At 37.3% G+C, this 25,359-nt stretch overlaps 1 protein-coding gene across 2 annotated transcripts in view; it reads right to left on the reverse strand.

The window, feature by feature from the left end:
- Smp_046060.1 (putative myosin-10 (Myosin heavy chain, nonmuscle IIb) (Nonmuscle myosin heavy chain IIb) (NMMHC II-b) (NMMHC-IIB) (Cellular myosin heavy chain, type B) (Nonmuscle myosin heavy chain-B) (NMMHC-B)) overlaps positions 1 to 25,359 on the reverse strand; it is a gene marked incomplete at both ends in the record, with an annotated part of 33,219 nt that overhangs the window by 6,189 nt on the left and 1,671 nt on the right. Inside the window, 19 exons of one of the 2 annotated variants that reach the window (XM_018789588.1) lie at positions 15 to 487; positions 579 to 992; positions 1,824 to 1,991; positions 2,532 to 2,907; positions 4,742 to 4,918; positions 6,240 to 6,949; positions 7,901 to 8,029; positions 8,149 to 8,283; positions 8,937 to 9,114; positions 9,567 to 9,763; positions 10,738 to 11,097; positions 11,966 to 12,229; positions 13,903 to 14,073; positions 14,940 to 15,211; positions 18,646 to 18,741; positions 18,887 to 19,129; positions 19,782 to 19,845; positions 25,066 to 25,158; positions 25,317 to 25,334. In XM_018789588.1, the coding sequence (XP_018655014.1) occupies positions 15 to 487; positions 579 to 992; positions 1,824 to 1,991; positions 2,532 to 2,907; positions 4,742 to 4,918; positions 6,240 to 6,949; positions 7,901 to 8,029; positions 8,149 to 8,283; positions 8,937 to 9,114; positions 9,567 to 9,763; positions 10,738 to 11,097; positions 11,966 to 12,229; positions 13,903 to 14,073; positions 14,940 to 15,211; positions 18,646 to 18,741; positions 18,887 to 19,129; positions 19,782 to 19,845; positions 25,066 to 25,158; positions 25,317 to 25,334 (4,538 nt within the window). The remainder of the gene's footprint in view (positions 1 to 14; positions 488 to 578; positions 993 to 1,823; positions 1,992 to 2,531; positions 2,908 to 4,741; positions 4,919 to 6,239; positions 6,950 to 7,900; positions 8,030 to 8,148; positions 8,284 to 8,936; positions 9,115 to 9,566; positions 9,764 to 10,737; positions 11,098 to 11,965; positions 12,230 to 13,902; positions 14,074 to 14,939; positions 15,212 to 18,645; positions 18,742 to 18,886; positions 19,130 to 19,781; positions 19,846 to 25,065; positions 25,159 to 25,316; positions 25,335 to 25,359) is intronic. The other variant, XM_018789586.1, reaches the window with a different exon arrangement.

Consider the following 25,359-nt stretch of genomic DNA (forward strand, 5'->3'; position numbering starts at 1 on the left):
AATAAGCAACTTACTTGGCATTATTTGCAACAGATAACTCCTCCAAAGCTTCATTTAGATCGCTCTTCAGATTACGACAATTTCTTTCACTTACACCTAAATCTTCTTGAAGTCGAGCTTTATCTGCATCCAGCATACGATATTTCTTGTCCAATTCTCGTGCAGAATCTATAGCCTGATCACGAGCACGAGCAGCATCTTCAAGTTCACGCTGAATGCCCCCAGTAACACTTTGGTATTTTTTCAATTGCTTTACAGCTTCTTCTTTTTGTCGATTCGCTAATTCCAAGCGTTGACTAATATCTGCTAGATCAGTTTCCAATTTTTTGCGAACATTAAGATGACTAGCACGTTCTCTTTGTTCTTCTTCTAATTCGGTCTCGAGTTCTCTGATACGTTTAAGAGATTGACGTCTTTGTTCTTCAAGCAAGTCATCACGAGACGCCAATTCTCGTTCTAGCTGAGTGCGAACAGCATTCATCTGAACCTATCGAATAAAAGATAAAAGGGGTTCCTCATTATGAAACGATATACTTAATTCTATGGAAAACAAATTGTCATTGATTTAATCAACTAACCTCTGCTCGTTGTTTCTCCATGGTAAATGTCGAAATTTCATCTTCTAGTTCTTCTATTTGTTGTTGAGTTTCTTTTAGTCGTTCATTTAGACGATAGTTTGCTTGTTCCAACCCTACTAAACTCTTTCCAGCATCATCCCCATGAGAACCAAGTTCTTCTAATTCGCGAGCGAGTAATGAACGCTGACGTTCTGACTCTTCTAGCTGTTCTTTTAGCTTTTCCATTTCATTCTTTTGTGTGAATAATTTTGTGTCCTTTTCAAGCATTTCTTGATAAAATGCATCTTTTTGAGCCTGAAAACTATTAAGTTGATTAACAGTTTCTGCATGAGTTGATTCTAATTTTTTGATTCGACGTTCATTATTAGCTTGATCAGATCGTTGACTAGCCATGACATGATTCATATCTTCAAGCTGAAAAAAAAGATTTATACAATAATCATAGCTAAGCAAAGAGTAAAATAAGTACTTGTTTATGATTGAAAGATTTAATTCAGAATAGTAATTTGATGCGTAAAAAGGTTATAATGAAAGACATGTTTTTTTTTTCATAATCAGCTGCAAATTAAACTACAAGCAATTAATATATTGTTGATTTTGATTTATCGACGGCTTTCTTTTATTGATACTCTACATAATCAATGAGAATTTAAAAAAAAACTAATAAAAATGTTCGAAAGTATAGTCTCATATAGTTAGTTAGCAAGACTACTGAGGGAAAAAATAGTGGAGAAGCCATTTTCAATTTTTTGATCAATAAAAAATATTAGACTTATCGGCTTAGAGCTCTGACTGGGCGGTTAATGAAGGAATAACAAATGCATCAGCTACTTAAAAGACTTATGAATATAATACTCGATAAATAAAATAAAACCAAGGCAGCTAGTTCTTGTAGCTTGGTTGATTGGTTGTAGGTTAGGTAATTTTAGGTCAGTTTGTTCAAACTTTGAAAAAATTCTGAACAAAAATTAGATTTCTAAATATAGTTGGAGCAATGAGTGTTCGTATGTCCACTCTGTCGAGTTATGCAATATACCATAAGTATGAAATGTATACCTTATATATTCATACATTAATTACAGTAATATAGATAGGAACAAGGCTATTCAACATCACTTATGCTGTAAGTTACAACACTTATGTAAATAGAACACTACTGATTTAAATTAAACTTAGCACTATAAACTGTATAGTTGAAACCAGATGAATTGTTTTTTAGAATTGGAAAGTAACATGACAGCTTACTTCACTTTGTAATTTCTTGCGTGACTTCTCTAACTTTTCAACTTGGGAAACAAGTTCTTCATTACGATTTCGGGTATCATCCAATTCGCGTTGAAGTTTTTTACGTGCATCTTCCAAGGTTTCCAAATGATGTGTATCTTCCTCCACTTTTTTCTTTGCATCTTGCATCTATAAATTTAAAAAAAAACATAAAGCGAATGAAATTTTAGTAAAACAATAATGGAGATTAACTAAGTAAAGGATATGAGATAGAAACAAGAAAAAAGGACAGATAGTATGGACTCTTAGGTATTGTAACCTGTGAAATAGGATGAGACGTTTTCCAAGTTAAATAGAAAATCTAGCATAAAATCCATTTCAGTTTGATTCACATTAGTGAGTTGCAGTACTTACTAATAGCTCAATATGCTTAAATATTGACACTTTAAAGACGTACAGACCAAATGAGTAGAATTACACAGAAAGAATAAGCATAATTGAGTCCGTAAACCTGTCCCTAAAAACTAGTTTGTTCCGCTGATTTTTTCTGAATGAAATATATGTTCTCCATTTTATGGGCAAAAATGCCCAAAGATAACCAGAGTTCTTATAAGTATGCCCTTAATTCGAATAAATTCCATACATTAAATGGATTATAAAGCGATTTATAATCAACACATTTTAAGCCGTTCTAAAAAAACCTCGCATAGAAAAAAGAAGGGTAATAACCTGCGTAGTAAGTGCTATAATATGTTTCTCTAGGGCAGTTTTGGCTTGTTCTTCAGAATCCAGAGAGTCCTTTACTGTTTCTCTTTCTTCCTCTACTTGACGTAGCTGTAACTGTAAGCTTAATTTTGCCTGAGTTTCTTCTTCTAACCGCGCACGTAAATGGTTGAGCTCAGATTGTGCAGAGGTTTCAGAACGTGTGACTTTGCCTAATTTAGTTTCAATTTCTTCCATCGCATTATTTAAACCTTCAATTTCATTCAACGCTTTAGTGAGTCTGGACTCCAAATCATTACGTTGCATTTCTGTTTCTTGCATTTTGACTAGACTTTCATTAAGTTGCTGTTCAACTTGACGACGACGTTTGTCAATTTCCATTCTAGAAATAAAAAGTGATGTAAAGTGGAAAAGCAGTAGAAAATTTATGGATTCAAAGTATACTGAATTGAATTAAGTAAAACTAGGAAAAATAGATTACCATTAGAGCTCAAATTTTTCTGTTGCTGATAAACTTAAATATGGATTTCTATCATCCAAATTTTATGAATGACAATAAGGGAAAAATAGTTAATTTCAGGAGACTAAAGGGGTTTATCAGTTAGTCATGAGTAGCGTAAAATCTGGGGATATATATGAATTGGTCAAATTTTTCACACCATGTAAGCAAATAATGATAAAAATATTCAGATGATAAGAGTAGTAGTAATGCTGGTGATAATAAAAAAGGTTAAAAAAAACATAACATGATTTGAGAAAAAATATCAACTTGCAGAATTAAGGGTACAAAATGATTTTAAAACTTAGTATCTCAATAAAGACAAGGAGCGAATACCTCAGTACCATTGCGGTGTGTGCTACTGATGTCGATAGATATAAGTAGTATGTATTGTCAATCGAAAGTGAAATGTCTGGTGACAATGTAGTGGCCTAAATCTGATTCCTTTTTGATCGTATGAATGATTGTTCGTTGTCAAAATATACGTACTGTCTATCATCGTATGTAATATATGACTTAATCCGCACTGGAGAATAACGGAGTCAAATAAGTCAAATACGAGAATGGATTTAGAACACATGTATTTTCTACACTCATTGATCTGGCCAGAGAATCAGAGTGATGAAGCGAATAGATGCGAGCGGAACATAAATAAGACGTATTGGAGATGGTGGGGAAGCCAACTCGCTATGAGCAAGCATTACTCAATATTTATAGCCAGACATATGATGAATAAGATACGAAGTGTGCATACACATACGCTCATATAAGTATATATATATATATATATATATAATAAGCAAATAATTAACAAGATTAAAATATGACTCATAATGGACAGGCAAACTGGCTTGGCCAGAAGGTAGAATAAAGTATATGGGCTTAACATATAAACTGATACTACAACAAAAGGTTAAGAAGATCGAAGAAAAGAGAACGAGGACGAGAACAGAGAATGATTGGTGTGGAAATGAAGGAAAAATAAAGTCTGAGACGGTTGGCTGACATTTTATAAATGAAGTATTTATTGTATGGATCTCAGATTTTACTTAGATACTCTGTATTGTTATATTGAAATACATCCGATTGTCCCCACCTATGTTCTCGTTCACTACACCATTATGACTGATTCTGAGACATGACGAACGATAACTTCGTTTCCTGATGCACCAAATATAACACAATTATAAATATCAAAGAATAAAGGTGAGTAATAATTATGTTATAGTGAATTGACTTTTTTTAATGAATGATTTAAAACCGATGAGAAAATTATAGAAATTGACGAATACAAAATGTGATATATGCAAAAATAATATTAATGATCAATGATCAACATAATCCAACCATAGTAAGACAAATATTCGATGGTTGAATTCATGAGTTGATGTAAGCTAGACCACTATGGAAAACCTGGAAGCAATCGACGGCTGTTTCATCCTAGTATGGATCCGAGTCCCGTGTGCGGGATCGTGGATGTGCACTGCCGAGGGGTCCCATATTAAGACGAAACGGCCGTCCAGTTCTTCCAGGTTTTCCATGGCGGTCTAGCATAAATTGACTCATGAATCCAACCATTAAATTACTACAATCTCCACAACCCCCCATTCCGAAAATATTTAATGACTTATTTTGACATACACATAAAAGGTGAAAACCAATACAACAGATTGTTGGATATTTTTACGCACAATATATATATACTTTATTTACTCACTTGTCTTGTTTAAGGCTTTGAATTTGTTTCTGTAATGCATCAGTTGTTGAATCTTGTTGAACTTTTGATCTTTCTAAGGAAACTTTACTTTTTTTAAGTTGTTCAATTTGATCGTTTAATGTTTCTAGAGTTGCAGCATGAGATTTACGCATTTCTTGAATAGTAGCTTCATGGGTGCTGAATAAATACATCGCATGAGAAAAAATGGACAAAATCAAGTAATTAAGAAATTAGGATAGTAAAGTATGATGACGAGAGAGTGAATAACAATTGTGATTTAATATGTTGCATGAAATTATGTTCATTTAATAAGGTGTCATTTAAGTGACTGAATACCTTCCTATTTAGTGAAGCTAATAAACTGATCTATTGCCAGTGGGTCATGAATTGATTTGAAATAACTACTAGATATATGTAGTATTACGACGGATAAGAAACTTGTTATTAGTTATGCATATACAGACCGGACAAAATATAAAGTCACTGAATATGGAGTATATATGAAGAAAGTATGTTGGTCAAACAACGTAATAATTACATTGACATTGGATATAAACACCTGGTATTAATATGGAAGACTAGAAACCATAACATCAGTCTCTTACTGAATATCCAGTTAACCATTTAGTTACAGTTGACGATTATTTACACTTTAATGTAGTAGGATTTTCATAGAACATGATTCCACTAGAAAGTATGCTCTGAAATCTCTTATATTTAACGGAACAAACATAGAATTAATATATATTCCTATCAAAGTGTAAAGCTAACTGCAGTTTTCTGTTTAGAAGAACGTGATATTGTCGATCTCAGTACAAGGTATGAGAAATGCTTTTATTAATTACTAAGTAGCATTTATATATGAATTTTCTCCAATGTTCTGCAGACGACCGCCCACCCGAAGGCGGTAGCCACTTTGCCCCCAAATGCCCTGGTACGGCCGAGAGTGGTGAGAGTCCGCTCTCCCTCTCGAAATGCTCTCACATGGCCAGCGAATATACAGCCTCTACCAGGGAAGTCCTACTCACTGCCTTCTCGTGGCATCACTGTTGTTTACGAAATTGAGAGGACGAAAAGCGAATGTCCGGCGCTTTAATCGGGTTGGTGGACAAGGCGAGTCCACCTAGGGGAGTTGGAAAACCCTGATTCCGAACCAATGGTGCACATGGGCTCCAGTATCCTGAAGGAACAAATGGCGTACGAATCAATCATTGATCACCGGCTATCATGGGACTGCATCTCCTCACGATGCTCCACTGCCTTGTGGACTAGACCTTCAGGTCAAAGGCTCCGGGTGTGGCCCCCTAAGAAAACCACCTGCTTCAGTCTGGGCACCTGGGCAGTATCACAGCCCTCACACAAATCAAATGAGATTTGTGAGGCGCATATTTATCTGGTGCTTTTTTGTACCAATATTTATGTGTTTAAATAAATAAATAATTAATTAATTATTACACATAAGTGGTTGCATATGTTGCTTGAAAACAGTACTACATACTTTGACTGAGCTTCAAGTTGATGACGTAGGTTGGATAAATCAGATTCATATTTTCGGAGAGCTTGAGTTTGTGCTTCGCTGTTTGTTCCACTGTCAATGAGTTCTAATCTCATCGCTTCCACTTCTTCAGTCAGATCTCTTTTAGCCTCATCAGCTTTGTCACGAGCCATTCGTTCAGCTTCTAAATCTTCCTTGAGTTCTTGAATATGTGATTTATATTCTCGTACTGATTTTTGTGCCACAGCCTTGGCAACAATCTCTTCATCTAATCGATTTTGTAATTGAGCAACTTCTGCCTCAAGTTTAGCCACTGTTGCTCGGAGTTCCTCTACAACTCTTGAAGATTCCGATGCTTGATCTAGACGTTCGGAAGCCTCAGTTTCAAGTCGTCTTTTTGCCACTTCGATATCTTGACGAGATTTTTGTTCACGGACAAGTTTATCCTGAAGTTCATTAAGATTACTTTCATATTTACTTTTAAGTTTAGTTAATTGTTTACTACGCTCTTCTTCTTCTGCTAACTGACTGGTTAACAAATCTATCCGATCAGTTAACTGCTTTTTGTCTTTAACAAGTTTATTATATTTATCTTCAATGCTAACATAGCCATCGTTCAGCTGAGAGACTTTTTGTTCGATAGATGTCTTTTCAACTTGTAATTTTTGGCGTTGTTGTTCTTCCAATTCTAACTGATCTGATAAATCTGATATCTGTTAAATAAAAATCAAAAAACAAGTAAATAAAATATAATAAAAATAAAATTATATACAGGAGTATACTGCATTGAAAAATACATGGAAATAAAACTTGGAAATTCGTCCAAAAAATTACGAGCAAGTTTTTTTTTAATTTAATGGATTAAGAGTAGTCGAACAATTACTGTGAATCTAACCATCTTATACACAGGTATTTCGGTAGTTTAAAAGTAAATATAGTGACCAATGAATTTGAAAATACTATGGTAACGACACTTATATGTAGGTACGAATGTGTGGTGCTAGAATGGGACGAAGTAATCCATTAGTGAATTTTACTCTGATGGATTGAGATTGTTTTACAGATAATCAAGTTAAAACCTTAGTTATGCAGCCCTGAGAACTAGAAAGCATTGGACAGATATTTTGACTTGGTTTAGATTCCTCAAAATTTTGCATCCACGACCCCACAGGAGATCGGATGAAGAACATTCAGATTTGAGAGTGTTTAAGATTTGAACACAAAAATAATATTACTACAATGACACAACTTTAAGGAAACGTGTAGAATGAACAGAAGACAAGTTTCAATCAACTTAATAAGAAATTGACAAAAATATGACGAATTGTTAGTTCACGACATTTAAAAATGGGGGAATAGGAATGCAAGCCATACCAGAAAATATGTATATGTAGGAATATCAAAAACGGTTGACGAATATAATAAAATCTAAGCAGTACACATATGAATTTAATTAACTAAATCCGACATAATTCATTAACTATTCACTGGGTCATGTACTATCGAACTACGAGCTCAATTTTATGTGTGAAGACTAGTAGTACAACTCGACTGCCCAAAGCGAAGATGGTTTCTAGCGATTAAGGGTGGAGTATTTTAACCGTTCCATTATCGAATATACATTAATTTTAAACAGATGATCAGAAGAATCCATGAGGATTTACCTGTTCTAACAGACGTTTTTGTTCAGCTTCCAGATTATGTAATTTAGATTTTTCCTCACTATCTCTATTCTCAAGTTCCATATAGTCTTCTTCTAAAGTTTGTAATTTTTCGCGTAGACGATCACGCTCCTACATAACACCACAAAGAAAAGAAAATGTCTTTATTAGTAAATTATCGAAAATATCTTAAAGATATAAAAAGACTATTGATGGAAGATATTATCTGGTACACACAAAAAAAAACTTACTGTCTGTAAATTTTGATTTGAATCGTGTTCTTGTTGTAATTCGGCATTTAGCTGGATTTTCTCATTGCTTAACTTTTCATAGGATCTTTGCATTTCATTAAGCTCATTGACAACTTTTTCCATTTGTTCTCGAATCTAAAATAAAACAATATCAAAGGGATAAATGTAAAAATTTCTATTAGATTCGATTGGGTAAATGAATAAATAATTGTACAAAATGAACCTGGTCACGTTTTGTCATGTTCTTTTCCAAAATCAACCAGTTAGATAAGTAATAGGACAATTAATTCACTTACTCTTAAAACAAATTATGAAAGACTACCTCGGCATCTGACGATCATAGAAGGAGGATGTAGTGAATACTAACTCCGATCTAATTAAACAATGACTGGATGTGAAGATAATATGACGAGGACAGGTATAGAGGAATTTCATACATTTATGAACTGCAGTATGAAGTACAGTTGTTGTGAAAGGTAAACACAAAAAATACTTTATACTTCGAGAATTTATTTTTTCTTGAGCCTTTTTTACTATCATTAAGGTTACCACTTTGGTATTCATATTGTCATATCATCTTGCAATACTTACGTAGTGTAGAAACTTGGGCTGATGGATATCTGTGCCGGGTTATTACGTTAGTATGACTGACTGGGAACAGATAAATACCTGGATTTTAATAGAACTTCAAGGCTGAAGTAAGAAGTGATGGAATTTAAGGACGACTATACACTTTTACTTTTAGAACGGAACTATAAACTTATATCCAAAATGATTTTCACACTAACCTTTCGAAGCTCTTCTTCTTTAACGGCGACCAAATCTTCTTGGCGAGTAACAGTAAGAAGTGGTCTAACTTTTGTAAACAAACGCCACCAGGGCCAATTTCTCAGTTTAAGGTAAGCATCACAATTCCTTTGGATTATTTTGCTAGCTTGAATGTTTTGTATGCGTTGTTCCTTAGCTCTGTAGAAAACAGAAAGAACGATACCCATAAAAAATATAAACCAGTTAGATATATACGGAAAGTGTTAATAACAGATACCAAAAGAGACTAAACGAAACATGTGAAACAGACAATTGTACTCTAAGATATCTCTGTTTATACAGATATGTATAGATGTGTAAACAATAAAATATTGCACTGAGGATTTGATGATGGTTTCAATCTCAGAAGAATGATAGTTTTTTGATGCCTTAAAGTCCAACTAAATCTGTTTACTCAGTTAAAGTCCCAGATTTACACTAGTGCCTACAAAATAGGAAATCTAAGCTCTGTTATGTCCAAAAAGCAAAGATATAACTTATTCGACGCACAGAGATAGAATTAATGATGAAACAATGAAAGGATATTAGCTTGAAACCGTAAGACATGACGAAAAACATAAACTAACAAAGTTATCAATTAATAAACTTACCGTCGGGCTAGATAACCACGAGCATATGCTTGGAATTTAATGATCGAGTTAGTCAAGTGTATATCACGATCTTCTTCTAACTGGGCAAGAACACCAACTTTGAAAAATATTTTACTATGACCAATGCAGTAGACATCATGACTTAAGTCGAGAGCCTTCAGCATCTCAGTAACGGCTTTACGACCATCCATGAATCCCTGGGATTGGATAAAGAAAAACCATTTTATTTCATAATGTAACGTGAATTTATCAAGTTTTCAAGAAACATCAATTCATTTTTCAAGCAAGAGTTTGAACAATTAGTTTTGAGACAACTTTTGTGTGGAGGCAAGTGACACTAATTGGCAACCCAAAACAAAGCACATAGGACAGCATTCAAAGTTATTGCCTACTGATTAAAAGTCCAGTATCTTAACTATCGTTTCATCCATGATTAGTTCATTTGACATGCTAAGAATAGATCAGAAGGGGTTTTGTGGAGAATATTTAATTTTTCAGTTCGAAATAACAAGGACTTCTAAATCTGTGAATGTTATATGAGGTGCAAAAAATAATTTTATTACGAAGTAGTTTGTATATACAGTAAGACATCACACAGAATTTAAATGAAGCACATTTTAACAAAAACCTACACTTAATCATGCATATTGGCATTTATGACAACGTTGGCATTGGTTAGTACGTACAAGAAAATAAGTTAGTAACTGCTTAACCAACAATAATGAAAATAAATTAGACAGCAGAAGCCTAGTTTATATAAGGTTCATAAAAAGTTTGAATACAGAGTGACCAGTGTATAAATTGACTTAATATACAGAGTACTAGTTTAATCCCAAGACTGTATGAAAACTAAAAGATAAATTAACTTATGAATAGGTTGTTTAAAAATATGTGACGTCTTTGTATGATTTGTACAAATGAGAAATACTTCTTGACTTAAAAAAGCAGTGTTAGAAACCACAAATTGTTTGTACATAAAAGTAGATTTTCAGTCACGAAATAGGACACATCACTTCATTTATCCAGTTCAAAAACTATTCTTAATTACTGAAATCGGAATTCCAAACGAAACTAGAAGTGAGCAAAAAACTGATGGCTTTTGAGCAACTGATACATAATAAAAAACTCACTGACAGCGAAAAATATGATATTTAGTTAAAATAGTACTGACCTTTGGGATAACATTTGGAGTTAGAATTTCATATCTTTGCCTGAATTCCTGGAAGAGGATACGTGAGGGGAAACCACGACGACAAATCCTTATGCCCTCCAGCACACCATTGCATCTAAGTTGTTCCAAAACTAAAGGACCATCGATTCGTCCTGGCTTTTTCTCATGATTTGGAATAATACAACGGACAAAGTTTGGAGACGTATTTTTCAATACAGTCATCAAACGTATAAGTGAATCTTTGTAGAGTTGACTTACTGTACGGAACATTCCCCTCCTAACACTACGAGCAGAACCGAAAGCGGTGTCGGTCGTAGTAGTGGCTGACATGCTTACAATTTCTGCATCTTTCCACATAGCCTGACAAAAAATAAGACATAAGAACAATAACAACCGAAATCCTACTGTAAAGCGATTTACAGGAAGTTTACAAATGCTGTTGAGACAGTTTATGACATCATATAGTATACAAACGGACAAAATTTTGAATTCGGACTAGAATTAGATCGTTTAAGCAAGATAAAAATCATAAGGCTTTAGAAACAGTTGTTGTCTAGTTTACAAAATCAGTGATTTAATCAAGCGGGAAGAACAACTCATTGAAGAACGTCCGAACTAGTATCAATAAAAATTATTCAAACTTGCTTCAATTTTATTACTGTGATCACTTAAACATTTGACAACTCGAAAAAATTCAGTCTCCACAAGTGCAATAAAAGTCATATCTCCGCCGATTTGTTACATTTATTGTATTAAAACACACAATATTAAGCAAAAGTTTAAAAGCACTTAATTTAGAGATTACCTGATGTTTGGAGTTTACTCTGGTTTATATTAAATTCATATTTTTCTATTATTAATACTAAAAATTCGAATTATCAAATCAACTGTCTGATATCAAACGTTTACGTGTTTGTAAAAGCACAAAGAAATTGAAACGAAATATGATGAAAAAGGTGAAAATTCAAGAAATGATTTGCAAGTATGTTTAATGTTCGGTTTACAAAGTGCTATGCATCAAAATCTCAGATGTAACTTTTATCGTCTAAGTGATATACTTGTCGAAGAATACAGCAGTGAGAGGTAGTAATATTATTTGACTATTCAAATGAAACGATTTTTAAACTCGATACTTAACGATTAATTTAGGAAATATTCAGGTACCAAATCGTAACTCAAACCCCATTTAAGTATGGTAGTAATTAAAAAAGAGCTGTCGAAAACTAACCTGAACAAATGGATCATTTGATGCCTGAAGTAGTGCGACCACATTATCGTTGAGCGGATCCATATTTTTCATAAGCCATTGATTTGAATTATATTCAACTCGACCAGCGTAATGAATAACACCGAAATCGGCATTAGATCGAAATTCAGTTTTACACAGTTTTGGATGTTTATCCTGAGATTTGATGAGTTTTTCAACAAACGATTTGTCAGTTCCCTTAGGGAAGAAGCATTCTTCATCCAACAAGGCGAAGATACCCATAGGCTAAAGTTAGAAAGAAGTAGAACTTCTGATCATTGTAGTTAAAGATATAAATAAAAGTTTAGTCACCTAGATTTAAGAAGAGGCTTAACATATTCCAGCAGTAGTAGTAGTTATATTGAGCATTGTATAAATGCAGGGTAATTTAATTGCGTAGCTCGCCAGATATAGTAATCAGTAAAAAAATTACTTATTTTACCTTGTTGTCTAGTACAGCCACTAGTGGGGAGAGTAGGTCGAGACAAAAGGGGGCTTTTGTTAACTATTACTGTCAATGGTGATTCTATGAGAAATGTCAATTAGGGGATTACTTAGTGATCTTGAAAATTGGTGACTAGGGATGGCAGTTTTTGAGATCATGTGAACTTTTTAACACCAGTGAAATATCACAAAACGATAACTAAAGGAGACTCTTCAGTAGGTTCTAGTTGGATTTTTTGAGGGAAACGAAGGAGTCGTTTTGAAACAGAGTGTTCAAACTTCTTCTACCAATATGTTCTTCTAGATCTCTTTTCGTTACTTAACTTATAGTTGGGACTGAATTACAAAACTTTGGGGGGACCAAGTATTAGTCTAAACTGACAAGTTTTTTCTCACAATTGTTAAGTATAGTTGAAGAAGAGTCCGTTAAAAACAAATAAATGAAGGAGAACAGAAACTAATCTTGAAGCAATAATTCATAGAAGAATCATACAAACAAGTCATCTGCCGACTAATATTTGTCCTACAAGTTTTGACCCTTAGCATCATGGTTAGGAAAAGCTTTAGTCCAATGACCTAAATAATATAGCCCATCATACAAATTCAATGGCAAGTGGCATCTCATTTTCCGCTAACTTGACTGCTTAAACAGAGAACTTTAAAACATTTTAAGTAACAACATTTCATGAATTACTGCAAATGTTTAATTGTTGCTATTAGTTGGCAAGAAACTTTGAACCGATGTTTCGTACCAACCGGTTAAGATGAATTTGTATATATCTGGTGCCCCCTTGTACCAATATTTATGTGTTCAAATAAATAAATAAATAAATTCGTACCAACTGATACTCGTCAAGAAGAAATGCCCATAATTCGAACTCACGACATTCAGTCCACAGTCTGAAGTCACTACTGAGTTACTTGGGCAAAAACTGACCTCCTATAAGAGTGAAATATTTACAACTGATTGATCACCAAGTACTGATCAGTTTCAAGTTTATCTAGTCAGATAGCAGTTAACGAGTTATATCGATCTATTGCTGTATATGTTTATAATTATTCAATAATTATGTAGTTTATATAGAAATCATTAATCCCTTTAGTAAGGAAAAATGCCAATTGTTAAAGTCCTTAATATTTATGTGAAAATTCCTGGCTCATTCCCAATGCAAATTAAAACCTATGGTAACCCATCAAATCTAAATGGAGTAGGTTGTACATATTTTAGGAGAAAAACATACAAAAAAAAATCTGTGTTCATTCTTTGTTATTAACGTTGAATAAGTGTGATATTTAATATGAGTCAACCATGGAGTGAGAAATTAAGTATGTATAAATCCATTCAGATTCAAAAACACGCGTTAAATCAGATGGACAGAGATTTATGGTGCACAACATTCATAGGATAATGAACAGTTACCGGTACAAAATCAATTAATGCGATCTGTTTGGGTAATTGGAATTGTTCAACTTACTCGTTCAATTAGATCAATTGTCGGTTGCAAATCAAGTCCAAAGTCTATAAATTCCCATGGTATGCCTTCACGAGTATACTCATCTTGTTCTAAGATAAACATTGTATGGTTAAAGAGTTGTTGAAGTTTTTCATTCGTATAATTGATGCATAGCTGTTCAAAAGAATTCACCTGTGAAAAAAAATGGTTTAAACCAATAGATTATCACTACTTTACTTATTTCTCACAATGAACAAGAGTGATCAGACAAAAATAAATTCTTTTAGCAGAAACAAACTTTAAAAATTGATGCGACAACTGTATTTTCAAATTCTCTAAGAAATTAATACGTATGTGAACCGACTATCAGTATGAGCTGAAGATACATGTAGTTGTAGGATGATCGGTTAGTTGAGATAATGTGGGAGTATAACGCACAGGTGTATCACCTAATCATTTCATTATTCTTAACATCACAAAGAAAGGTTACTAGAGTGCTAAAATGAAATAACTATGACACCGATCTCAATTTTTTCGATTTAATGAAGACAATATTCTATGTAGTGCTTTAAGACCAGAAGCGTCAGTGTAGACACATTTATGTTATTATGGTTGGTAGGTACTTTACTATGCCTTACCCTATAACATCCATCTTAACGGATTTTTCGGGTCCTACTGCTGTTTAAGCTGCCTTTACTTACAGTAATCATTTTTCCCTGACTACAGCTTGGAGGCAGACATCAAAAGAATGAATAGTAATTGGAAACAACTAGAAAGGAGAGCCCAGGACAGAGTTGGTTGGAGAATCTTCATCGGCGGCATATGCTCCATGAGGGGTAACAGGCGTAAGTAAATAGCTTGCGGTATGATTTGAACAATGTATCAATCCGGATCGATATGCTATGGTCTCAGTTCCTACATTATTTATATGTGGATCTGTCCATCAATGATTGGTCCAGTTAGATAACAGCTTAAGTTAAACAATCTAAAAAAGGCTGATACTTCAAAGTTTAAAAGTCACGGAGATAATACCAAACTGCTACAAAATATTAATTTACTTGAAAGATTTCGAAACCAGCTATATCGAGAATTCCGACAAATGATGCACCCGGTCGTCTAGTTTTGTCAAGTGTTTTATTTATGCGTGCGACTAACCAAAGAAACAGCCTTTCGTAGATAGATTTTGAAATCGCTTCAACAGCAAATTCCACTTGCGTCTTGGTTTGAGCTTTGGATACCAGATCTTTCCCAACTTTTATGCGCGGTTTCAAAAATGCTTTGACCATTTCATTCAGAGGGATACCCAGAAGATGGGATACCTTTTCAGCAACTAGGGAAGGTATTAAGGTATGTGTTAATGGTTATACGGATAAAACATTGGGGTAGATTAGGATTTTACAACTGGAAAGTACGGTAATGAATTGAAATCGATACTTTTATTTATTTATTTAAACACATAAATATTGGTACAAGGGGGCATCAGATATATATGTGCCACACAAAATAATGAGGATGGGAAGAGAAAAAGGGGTAAGATGCATATATATTAAAAAAGTAATGATGGGGGAAACTGAAATGTACAACCAGAAGATCTCTTTTAGTTAAGGAAGTTATGACCACTCTTTATGAAGAAAGTAAAAGAAGGTTGCAGCAGGATCGCCACTGGCTTCTATTCTGAGCCATATCTGATAACGTCTCTAGCCACTGTGTTGCACCATCTCTTGGACCCCAGCCAAGAAGTCGTGAAGGACCAACAGAAGCTAGCCCTTTGCAGCTTTCTTTCATGCCACGACACCATGTCATACACTGACCACCTCTCCGCTTTTTCCAACCAGTCCCAGGGTCGGCAAATAATGCACGACGCGGAAGTCTCTGGGACGACATTCGTAAAACATGTCCAAGCCACCGAAGTCGGTGTTTCAAGATGGTGATACCGATTGAATTATCGTCTCTGTGCCCGAACACACGATGCCGAATCTCTGCATTGCTAACATGGTGTTGCCACTGGATGTTAGCAATCCTTCGGAGACAACGATGATCGAACACAGAGAGTCGTCTAACATCCTCAACTCGGAGAGGCCAGGTTTCACAAGCACAGAGCAAAACTGCTCTCACCGACGCGTTGTAGATCCGACCTTTTACAGCCAGACTAACATCACGAAGGCGCCAAAGATGGCCCAGATTGGCATAAGCCGCTCTGGCTTTCATTATACGTGCATCAATCTCATCACTCACGCCCCCACCAGCACTTATGTAGCTACCTAGATACACGAACTTCTCAACTACTTCAATCTGCTCACCATCTAGGGTGAGTACAGGATTAGAATCCTGCCAGTCTTGTAGGAGTACCTTGCACTTGGAGGGTGCAAAGCACATGCCGTACCTGCGGACACTGATTGCCAACTGATTACGTGCGGATTGCATGCCTTGGGCATTATCGCACAGTAAGACAATATTATCAGCATACCCAAGGTCGAGAAGTCTTTCTCCAGGCAACATATCCACACCGCCATTACTTACATCCATCAGAGCTGTTTCCAGAATGTCATCGATGGAAAAGTTGAAGTGAAACGGTGAGATTGAGCAACCCTGCCTAACCCCATTGCTTGAATGGAACAATGGAGAGAGATGGTTGTATGCCCTCACTCTGCCTGATGTGTTTGTATATAGGACCTTTAAGATGTTAATAAACTTCTCAGGCACACCCTTCTTCAATAGACAATCCCAGAGAACAGTCCTGTCCAACGAATCGAAGGCAGTCCTGATATCAAGAAACACTACGATTGTTGACCTGCGATAAGTATGACGGTGTTCTAACATTTGGCGTAGGGTGAAGATATGATCAGTGCATCCTCGACCAGAACGAAAACCAGCCTGTTCCTCGCGAGCCAGTCTTTCTCGGGTTTTAAACAATCTACGAAGTTTGGAAGCAATCGGAATTAGACTTATCCCCCGATAGTTGTTACAGGAACGAAGTGAACCCTTTTTAAAGATAGGGACGACTATCGACTCATTCCATGACGTTGGAACACTCTCTACCTCCCAAACGTTTGTAAGCAACGCAATCAATTCCTTAGCAAGAAAGTCACCACCATCTTTAAAAAGAGCGGGAACTAAGTCATATAGGCCCGGTGATTTGTAGCGTTTCAAGAGTTGGAGTTCCTTGAGGAATTCCACCTCATTTGGTGGATCAGTCGTCACCGGCCATGGGGGGCAGGACAATCTGGTCGTTGTTGCAGGAGCAGCAGGCCAGTTGAACTGCCCTTCAAAGAATTCCGCCCATCGTCCAAGACGTCGAGAGATGTTAGTGATTGGCATCCCATCATCCTCGTATATTGTTTCACTCACACCAGACTTCTTGCTGCCAGTGGCCCGGATGAGTTGGAAGAGCTTCCGGCAGTTACCAGATGCAGCTGCTGCTTCCAGCAGCATCCGATAATATATCAAGTGAAAAGAATAAAATAGTTCTATAAGTAACTTTTAGAGTTCTCAACCGCTACTTCGAGAGCTTATGTTTGCAGTGGTACGATTATGATCTAATTGTAAACTGGCATTCAAACTGATTTACCTCATTTATAGCAAATAGTCAAGAGTTAACCCGTGAGCGAAAACTTTGAAGTATCGTTTAGAACTGCTGAACAAAAACCACGAATAAATAAATATAAAAGTTTTATAGACCAGTTATTATTCTAGGGCCTTGGTGGACATTGTTTAAGGTATTCAAATTCTAGATGACGGTTCGTAGTAAGCTCTAGCGTGACTAATAGTATTCGGGCAAAGAGAACCCAGTAGGTTGGTGTACTTTATTAGAACGAATTCCAATGATAGGGACTCCCATAAAACGTGTTGATCAACGTGATAGCACGCCGCTTTTAAATCAGGAGATAAAGCTACAGTCACACAGTGGGGTAAGCATATATATATATATATATATATATATATATATATTGAATACTGATCAAAGGATAGATGATCCGGTCGACTCAGTAGCTCTAGACGTTATCACACGTGGGTCAGAACAGCAGCCGATGGAGATTGTGCCGTAATTATCCTTTACGTTCTTCATAAATATAAGAGGACCTTAAACAGAAAGAATTCCTATTGGTTGCATTTTTCAAATAAAATTGTATTGTTTGTGTTGTTAACTGAAGCATTTATCTCATCATACACTGCTTTGTCAACGACTTTTCCTCTTCTTCGGATTTACTAAATTTTCCTTATGATGTTATACACATACTTTGTGTGCTTAGATAATAATCGGAATAATAATCCGGTCAACATATTTATACCAAGGGCTAACACTTGTGATGTCGCGTTAAAATACGAACGCAATCAATATATAACTGATGTATGAAACTATGATACTCAATAACAGTATGTACTTAATGCTATTAAAAACACTGGTAAAATATTTCAGCGAAATTGCTGTGTACCACAACATCAGTAATAGTAACATGAAGAAAACTATGGTTTGGTATGGTGTAATATCTGATTCAATAAAGTATTAATCATTTCAGTGTTAATGAACATGTTTCATTTGAAGATATTTGTGATCACGAACTGATAACCGTGACTAAAAAAACCGTAAACCTTGTCTCTATGTACTTTAAGCCATTTTAGCAACATTATGTTCATGAAACTGAAACATAAGTATTAACCCTTGGAATATGACGGGAGTACGGATATCAAGCAGTAAATAAAAGTTGCTAAACATTATGCAACTAACCAAGTGTAATAGAGCTTAAAGAATTTCCAAACGCTAACCTGAATGATCTGGTAAAGTTGCTTGGTCAGAACTTCGTTCCTGGCGAAATTCCAAGTTTCCCAGGTGAAGCACAGCAGATATCACGCGGAATATGGCTAAAATAACAAATTATAGGAAAGACAAAGTATTTGAGAACAATTGAATTTGGAAGGTGCAAAGTAAATAAGTTTGCTCGACAAGATATTAACATTTTATTTCAGGAAACAAGTAGGATATGTAAGTTAACTACATTAAACGTACCATTTTGGTCCTCGTTATTAATTCCCATTATATCCATGGCTTCAGTTGTTTCACGGAAAAATTGTTGCTCATCGATCCCCGGGAGTTCCATCATACCATTTGAAAGGAAACGATAAGCACTAGCATGATTTAATAATAGTTGTTGTTGCATCGCTGGAGTAGCTGATGCCAAAAGCTGATAAAATATGTGGAAGCTGCGTTCATCCACTGCCTGACGGATAACACGAGCTTTCTCTAAAAGATCTATACTATGATAAGGAATTAACAATCTCCGTACAAATTTTGACTTAAAAAAGAAAATTTAAAATACGGTCAAATATGAAGACGGCATCAGTTAGTGAAGCTGGAACCTCATGCAGGGTGAAAAAGATAACACAAATATGTGGTCCATAACTCCAGATGATTGATCGGAATAGATTCTAATGACACAAATATACTTATTTTTTTATTTCTCAAACCTAGAGTTTCTATAGTGATTGTCGTCTAATTTTGGTTCTTTGAGACACATATTTTCTTATTAACTACTAAAATATTCTATTAATGTTGATTTCTTCGTCATCTTTAAGTGTAAAAACGTGAAATGTTGGATTTTGTTCAATGTTCAGAGATGACACTTGTTTTGTTAGACTACCAATAAATACAAGTAATGCATAATTGCTGTGATTTGGATGTCAGAAGGCTCAAGATATATGGGGGGTTATTTACATTATGTAGGGGTCTGGGTGGACGTGCAACCTGAAGGAAATCACGTTTAAATTGATTTATTGTATGTACCATAACACTTAGATTCAAACACAGGCTACGAATTTATAATACATTATTTAATTTACCGAATGGAAAAAAAACTTAAAAGCAAAAGCTGTACATACACAAGAACCAATCATAAAAAGGATACATGTTTCAATATTAGCTCCAGCAATGAATCCAGATGTGTCAAAATTAATACGGATGAATTTACCCTACAAAAAGAAATTATTAGATATTTACTTAAATATCAGATGAGAAATTATACATAAAGTAAAACACTAAAACATGATAACTTGTAGCATAGAAGTCATTGAGATACTTAGCGAACACTTGTAGCGGTTGCACTGAGGTAATTTCCTTGCACTTAGAGTAACCCAGTAAACTAATAAACACGAAGACTCAGTCAGTCACAACGTAAAACCTGTTATCTATTTACATAGGTTCAAGCTGCCATACTCCATCAGCACAAAAGTAAAAATGTCAAGCCTAATCCCAGAACAGTAGAGTTAGTAACAGTATGAATGGCAATAGAATAAATTAGGCATTCATGTGAATGTAAATTGGCAGAACAAAAACAAAAATAACGTTATGAAGAATTTAGAATCTCAGGATTTGGGGGAAGACAAACAATGGATGCACATGAGCCATTCCAAGCTACTTTGTTTGAGCCATGTCATTTAAGGTCTTTAACCATTGGTTACGATAAACGCACGGACCGCAACCAGGTAGTTTACACTTATTGACACGGTTCACCTCAACTGTCAATGATTTCATAGACTGATGTCATGTCTTGGTTTAGCCGCCCCTAGCTTCCGTATAGCCTACTCCTACATCAGACACTGCCCGTCGAAGGTGGTGGATAGGCATAAGTGACAAATGTTCCAAACACCTTAATTAAGGATTCACTGCTTAGTCATTCGAATTGCCATCATTGCCTAGTACTTTAATCCTAACCCAGGCATTTCATACTCAGTGGTTCACGCATGAAGACTTATCTACAAATAGATCAAATTCTGCTTACCTCACCTAAAAGTATTTTATTAAGTTACTCAGGGGCCCCCAAATGCCCTGGTACGGCCGAGAGTGGGGAGAGTCTACTCTTCCTCTCGAAATGCTCTCATATGGCCAGCGAATATATAGCCTCTACCAGGGAAGTCCTACTCACTGCCTTCTCGTGGCATCACTGTTGTTTACGAAAGTGAGAGGACGAAAAGCGAATGTCCGGCGCTTTAACCGGGTTGGTGGACACGGAGGGTCCACCTAGGGGAGTTGGAAAACCCTGATTCCAAACCAATGGTGCACATGGGCTCCAGTATCCTGATGGAACGAATGGCGGACGAACCTGTCATTGGTCAACGGCTACCATGGGACTGCATCTCCTCACGATGCTCCACTGCCTTGTGGATCAGAGTCAAAGGCTCGGGGTGTGGCCCCCTAAGAAAACCACCTGCTTCGGTTTGGGCACCCGGGCAGTATCACAGCCCACACACAAATAAATGAAATGATGAACTCTATTGACGATACTATCCCTGCTCATACTAAAAGCAAGACAATTTACATTATTATTATTATTACCTTTATTATTATTATTATTATTATTATTATTATTATTATTTACCATATCGCTAACTCACCCCCTTTTATCCCCAATTTGTGTAACCTTACTTTTCAACTTATGCAGCAGCTCGCCCATGGTGGAAAATCTGTCCTATCTAAACGATCTCCAGTCACTGTCTGGTTGAAAGTGAATGCTTCCACCGATTATGAATACTGAAGCAGTCTTTCTGAAACCACGTACACCGTTCAAGCTGGCTTCCTTCAACGTTCGCAGACTAATGCATATCAGACAACAGATAGGGCTGGCTATGTCTTTGGAAGGTCTTAATGTTGATGTTTGTTGTCTATCCGAGACCCGTATTCAAGACTCTAGTGAAGTACTACAAATCCGCTCTCCATCTGTCGCCTCGAAAAGCTTGTTCCACGTGCGCTTATCCGGGGACCCTGTGGCATCTTCGTCTGGTCTTGCTGGCGTTGGTGTCGCACTAAGCGCTAGGGCTGAGGCAGCACTAATCGATTGGATCCCCATTAACAGTCGGTTATGTGCTGTTAGATTAGAAAGTTCCATCAAAGTGAGAAGAAATCGGCGTGAGAAATGGTGTCTTTTCGTCATCTCCGCCTACGCCCCGACAGATTGCAGCCCGGATGCAATCAAGGATGAGTTTTACCATCAGTTAACAGTTCTTCTCCAGAAAGCGCGTTCGACAGATATTGTAGTACTAGCCGGAGACTTGAATGCACAGGTCGGGCGTCTAGGCACAGAAGAGAGTCGTTTAGGTGGCCGATGGGGACTTGTTGGTCGCAGGACAGATAACGGGGACCGTTTGCTGCAACTGTGCACAGACCACAACCTGTTTCTGGCTAGCACTAACTTCCGGCACAGTCATCGCCGGTGTGCCACCTGGCGTCCTACCTCTGCATCCCAAGCCTGGACTCAGATTGATCACATCGCGATCAGCTACCGCTGGCGTGGTTGTGTACAAGACTGCCGCTCCTTTTGGAGTACCTATCTGGAGTCTGATCATGCCCTGGTCTGCGCCAATCTCACCTTACTTTTCAGTGGCCGAAGGATTGACCACCACCAACGGATTGATGTTAGTAAACTGGCTGCAACTTCTGTTGCAAGTAAGTATCGAGCGGAGTTAGCCTCTAAGCTAGCTACCATCCCACCGAAAAGTATAGATGAGCATTGGTTGCTTCTTCACGACGCCATGAAAATGGCGAGTAAAGTCGCTTGCGGCTTCGCGAAACGTCCCGCTTACAAGCACTGGGTTTCTTCTGGCTCCTTACAACTGATGGAAGCCCGTCGGTCTACTCCGGGTGACCGTGAGTTTGACCACAAACGAAGGCTGTTACGTAATGAAATCGGGCAAAGCTTGCGTAAGGACCGGGAAGCCTGGTGGTCGGAGCGTGCTAATGAGATGGAAGAAGCAGCTGCATCTGGTAACTGCCGGAAGCTCTTCCAACTCATCCGGGCCACTGGCAGCAAGAAGTCTGGTGTGAGTGAAACAATATACGAGGATGATGGGATGCCAATCACTAACATCTCTCGACGTCTTGGACGATGGGCGGAATTCTTTGAAGGGCAGTTCAACTGGCCTGCTGCTCCTGCAACATCAACCAGTTTGTCCTGCCCCCCATGGCCGGTGACGACTGATCCTCCAAACGAGGCGGAAGTCCGCAAGGAACTCCAACTCTTGAAACGTTACAAATCACCGGGCCCAGATGACTTACCTACGGCTCTTTTTAAAGATGGTGGTGACCTTCTGACTAAGGAATTGACTGTGTTGTTTGGAAAGGTTTGGGAGCAAGAAAGTGTTCCAACGTCATGGAATGAGTCGATAGTCGTCCCTATCTTTAAAAAGGGTTCACGTTGTTCCTGCAATAACTATCGGGGGATAAGTCTACTTCTGATTGCGTCCAAACTATTGGCTTCTGTCATTCTTCGTAGGTTGTTTAAAACCCGAGAACGATTGACTCGCGAGGAACAGGCTGGTTTTCGTTCTGGTCGAGGATGCATTGATCACATCTTCACCCTACGCCAAATGTTAGAACACCGTCATACTTATCGCAGGTCAACAATCGTAGTGTTTCTTGATATCAGGACTGCCTTCGATTCGTTGGACAGGACTGTTCTCTGGGATTGTCTATTGAAGAAGGGTGTGCCTGAGAAGTTTATTAACATCTTAAAGGTCCTATATACAAACACCTCAGGCAGAGTGAGGGCATACAACCACCTTTCTCCCTTGTTCCATTCGAGCAGTGGGGTTAGGCAGGGTTGCCCGATCTCACCATTCCTCTTCAACTTTGCTATCGACGACATCCTGGAAACAGCTCTGATGGAAGTAATGGCGGTGTGGATATGTTGCCTGGAGAAAGACTTCTCGACCTTGGGTATGCTGATAATATTGTCTTACTGTGCGATAATGCCCAAGGCATGCAATCCGCACGTAATCAGTTGGCAATCAGTGTCCGCAGGTACAGCATGTGCTTTGCACCCTCCAAGTGCAAAGTACTCCTACAAGACTGGCAGGATTCTCATCCTGTACTCACCCTGGATGGTGAGGAGATCGAAGTAGTTGAGAAGTTCGTGTATCTAGGTAGCTACATAAGTGCTGGTGGGGGCGTGAGTGATGAGATTGATGCACGTATAATGAAAGCCAGAGCGGCTTATGCCAATCTGGGCCATCTTTGGCGCCTTCGTGATGTTAGTCTGGCTGTAAAAGGTCGGATCTACAACGCGTCGGTGAGAGCAGTTTTGCTCTGTGCTTGTGAAACCTGGCCTCTCCGAGTTGAGGATGTTAGACGACTCTCTGTGTTCGATCATCGTTGTCTCCGAAGGATTGCTAACATCCAGTGGCAACACCATGTTAGTAATGCAGAGGTTCGGCATCGTGTGTTCGGGCGCAGAGACGATAATTCAATTGGTGTCACCATCTTGAAACACCGACTTCGGTGGCTTGGACATGTTTTACGAATGTCGTCCCAGAGACTTCCGCGTCGTGCATTATTTGCCGACCCTGGGACTGGTTGGAAAAAGCGGAGAGGTGGTCAGTGTATGACATGGTGTCGTGGCATGAAAGAAAGCTGCAAAGGGCTAGCTTCTGTTGGTCCTTCACGACTCCCTGGCTGCGGTCCGAGAGACGGTGCAACACAGTGGCTAGAGACGTTATCAGATATGGCTCAGAATAGAAGCCAGTGGCGATCCTGCTGCAACCTTCTTTTACTTTCTACATAAAGAATGGTTCTAACTTTCTTAACTGAGAGAGCTCTTCTGGTTGTACATTTCAGTCCGCCTTATCTTTTCATCCCTTCTCTTCCTACTTTCATTATTTTGTGTGGCGCATATGTACCTGGTGCCCTTTTGTACCAATATATATGTGTTTAAATAAATGATACATAAATAAATAAACTCAGGGGCTATACACTCGAACTAATGACTCAGTTAATTTAAAGGAAAAGGCCCGTGTAATCAGCAATTCAGTATTTTTACTACTCATGTTCTGTCAAACGATATATAGTAGGTTTTGTGTTGATGGGACTATGTTCACCGTACAAACGTTCTCCTTTTGGAGAAGGATTAGATTGGAATTACAGTGCGATTGATAAATGAATAGGAATGTAAAACAAGAATTCGACAGACTACAAAAAAGTGTGCATAAGGAACAGCGGAGCGATAGCGAGAACTGGTTGCATTTCGGTGAGATCGTTCGAGATTTGGAAAATAACACCATTTATAACCAAAATATTAAGTGTTATCATCATATAGGTTGTTTTATAATAGCGGCTTTACGACTTAAGGCGAAATTCTAAAATTAGGTGCAGTTTTTAGCCAGTTAACAAGGAATGCATTGAAGAAGAAATGATTCACTTACAAAACGTGAAGAATTATCATTTTTAATTGTTTTGGCATTTCCAAAGGCTTCTAGAATAGGATTTGCTTTCAAAAGCTGGGCTTCAAGTTCACCCTGTAAGGTGGAAACAATGTATAGAAATAAGATTAAGTGTAAACGGGTGTCAATCAAACACCATAAGGTTCACCAGCCATTATAAACAGTAAAATCAAAAGTGCATGAGGAATTTGTGGAAAAGACTCATCATGCGCATAAAGCAACGGTAGACTTACAATGCTGAAATCTTTCGTCTAAAAATTAAATCAATTAAAAGCC

The sequence above is a fragment of the Schistosoma mansoni genome, chromosome W, assembly GCF_000237925.1.
Source record: "Schistosoma mansoni strain Puerto Rico chromosome W, complete genome".
Taxonomy (NCBI): Eukaryota; Metazoa; Platyhelminthes; class Trematoda; order Strigeidida; family Schistosomatidae; genus Schistosoma; species Schistosoma mansoni.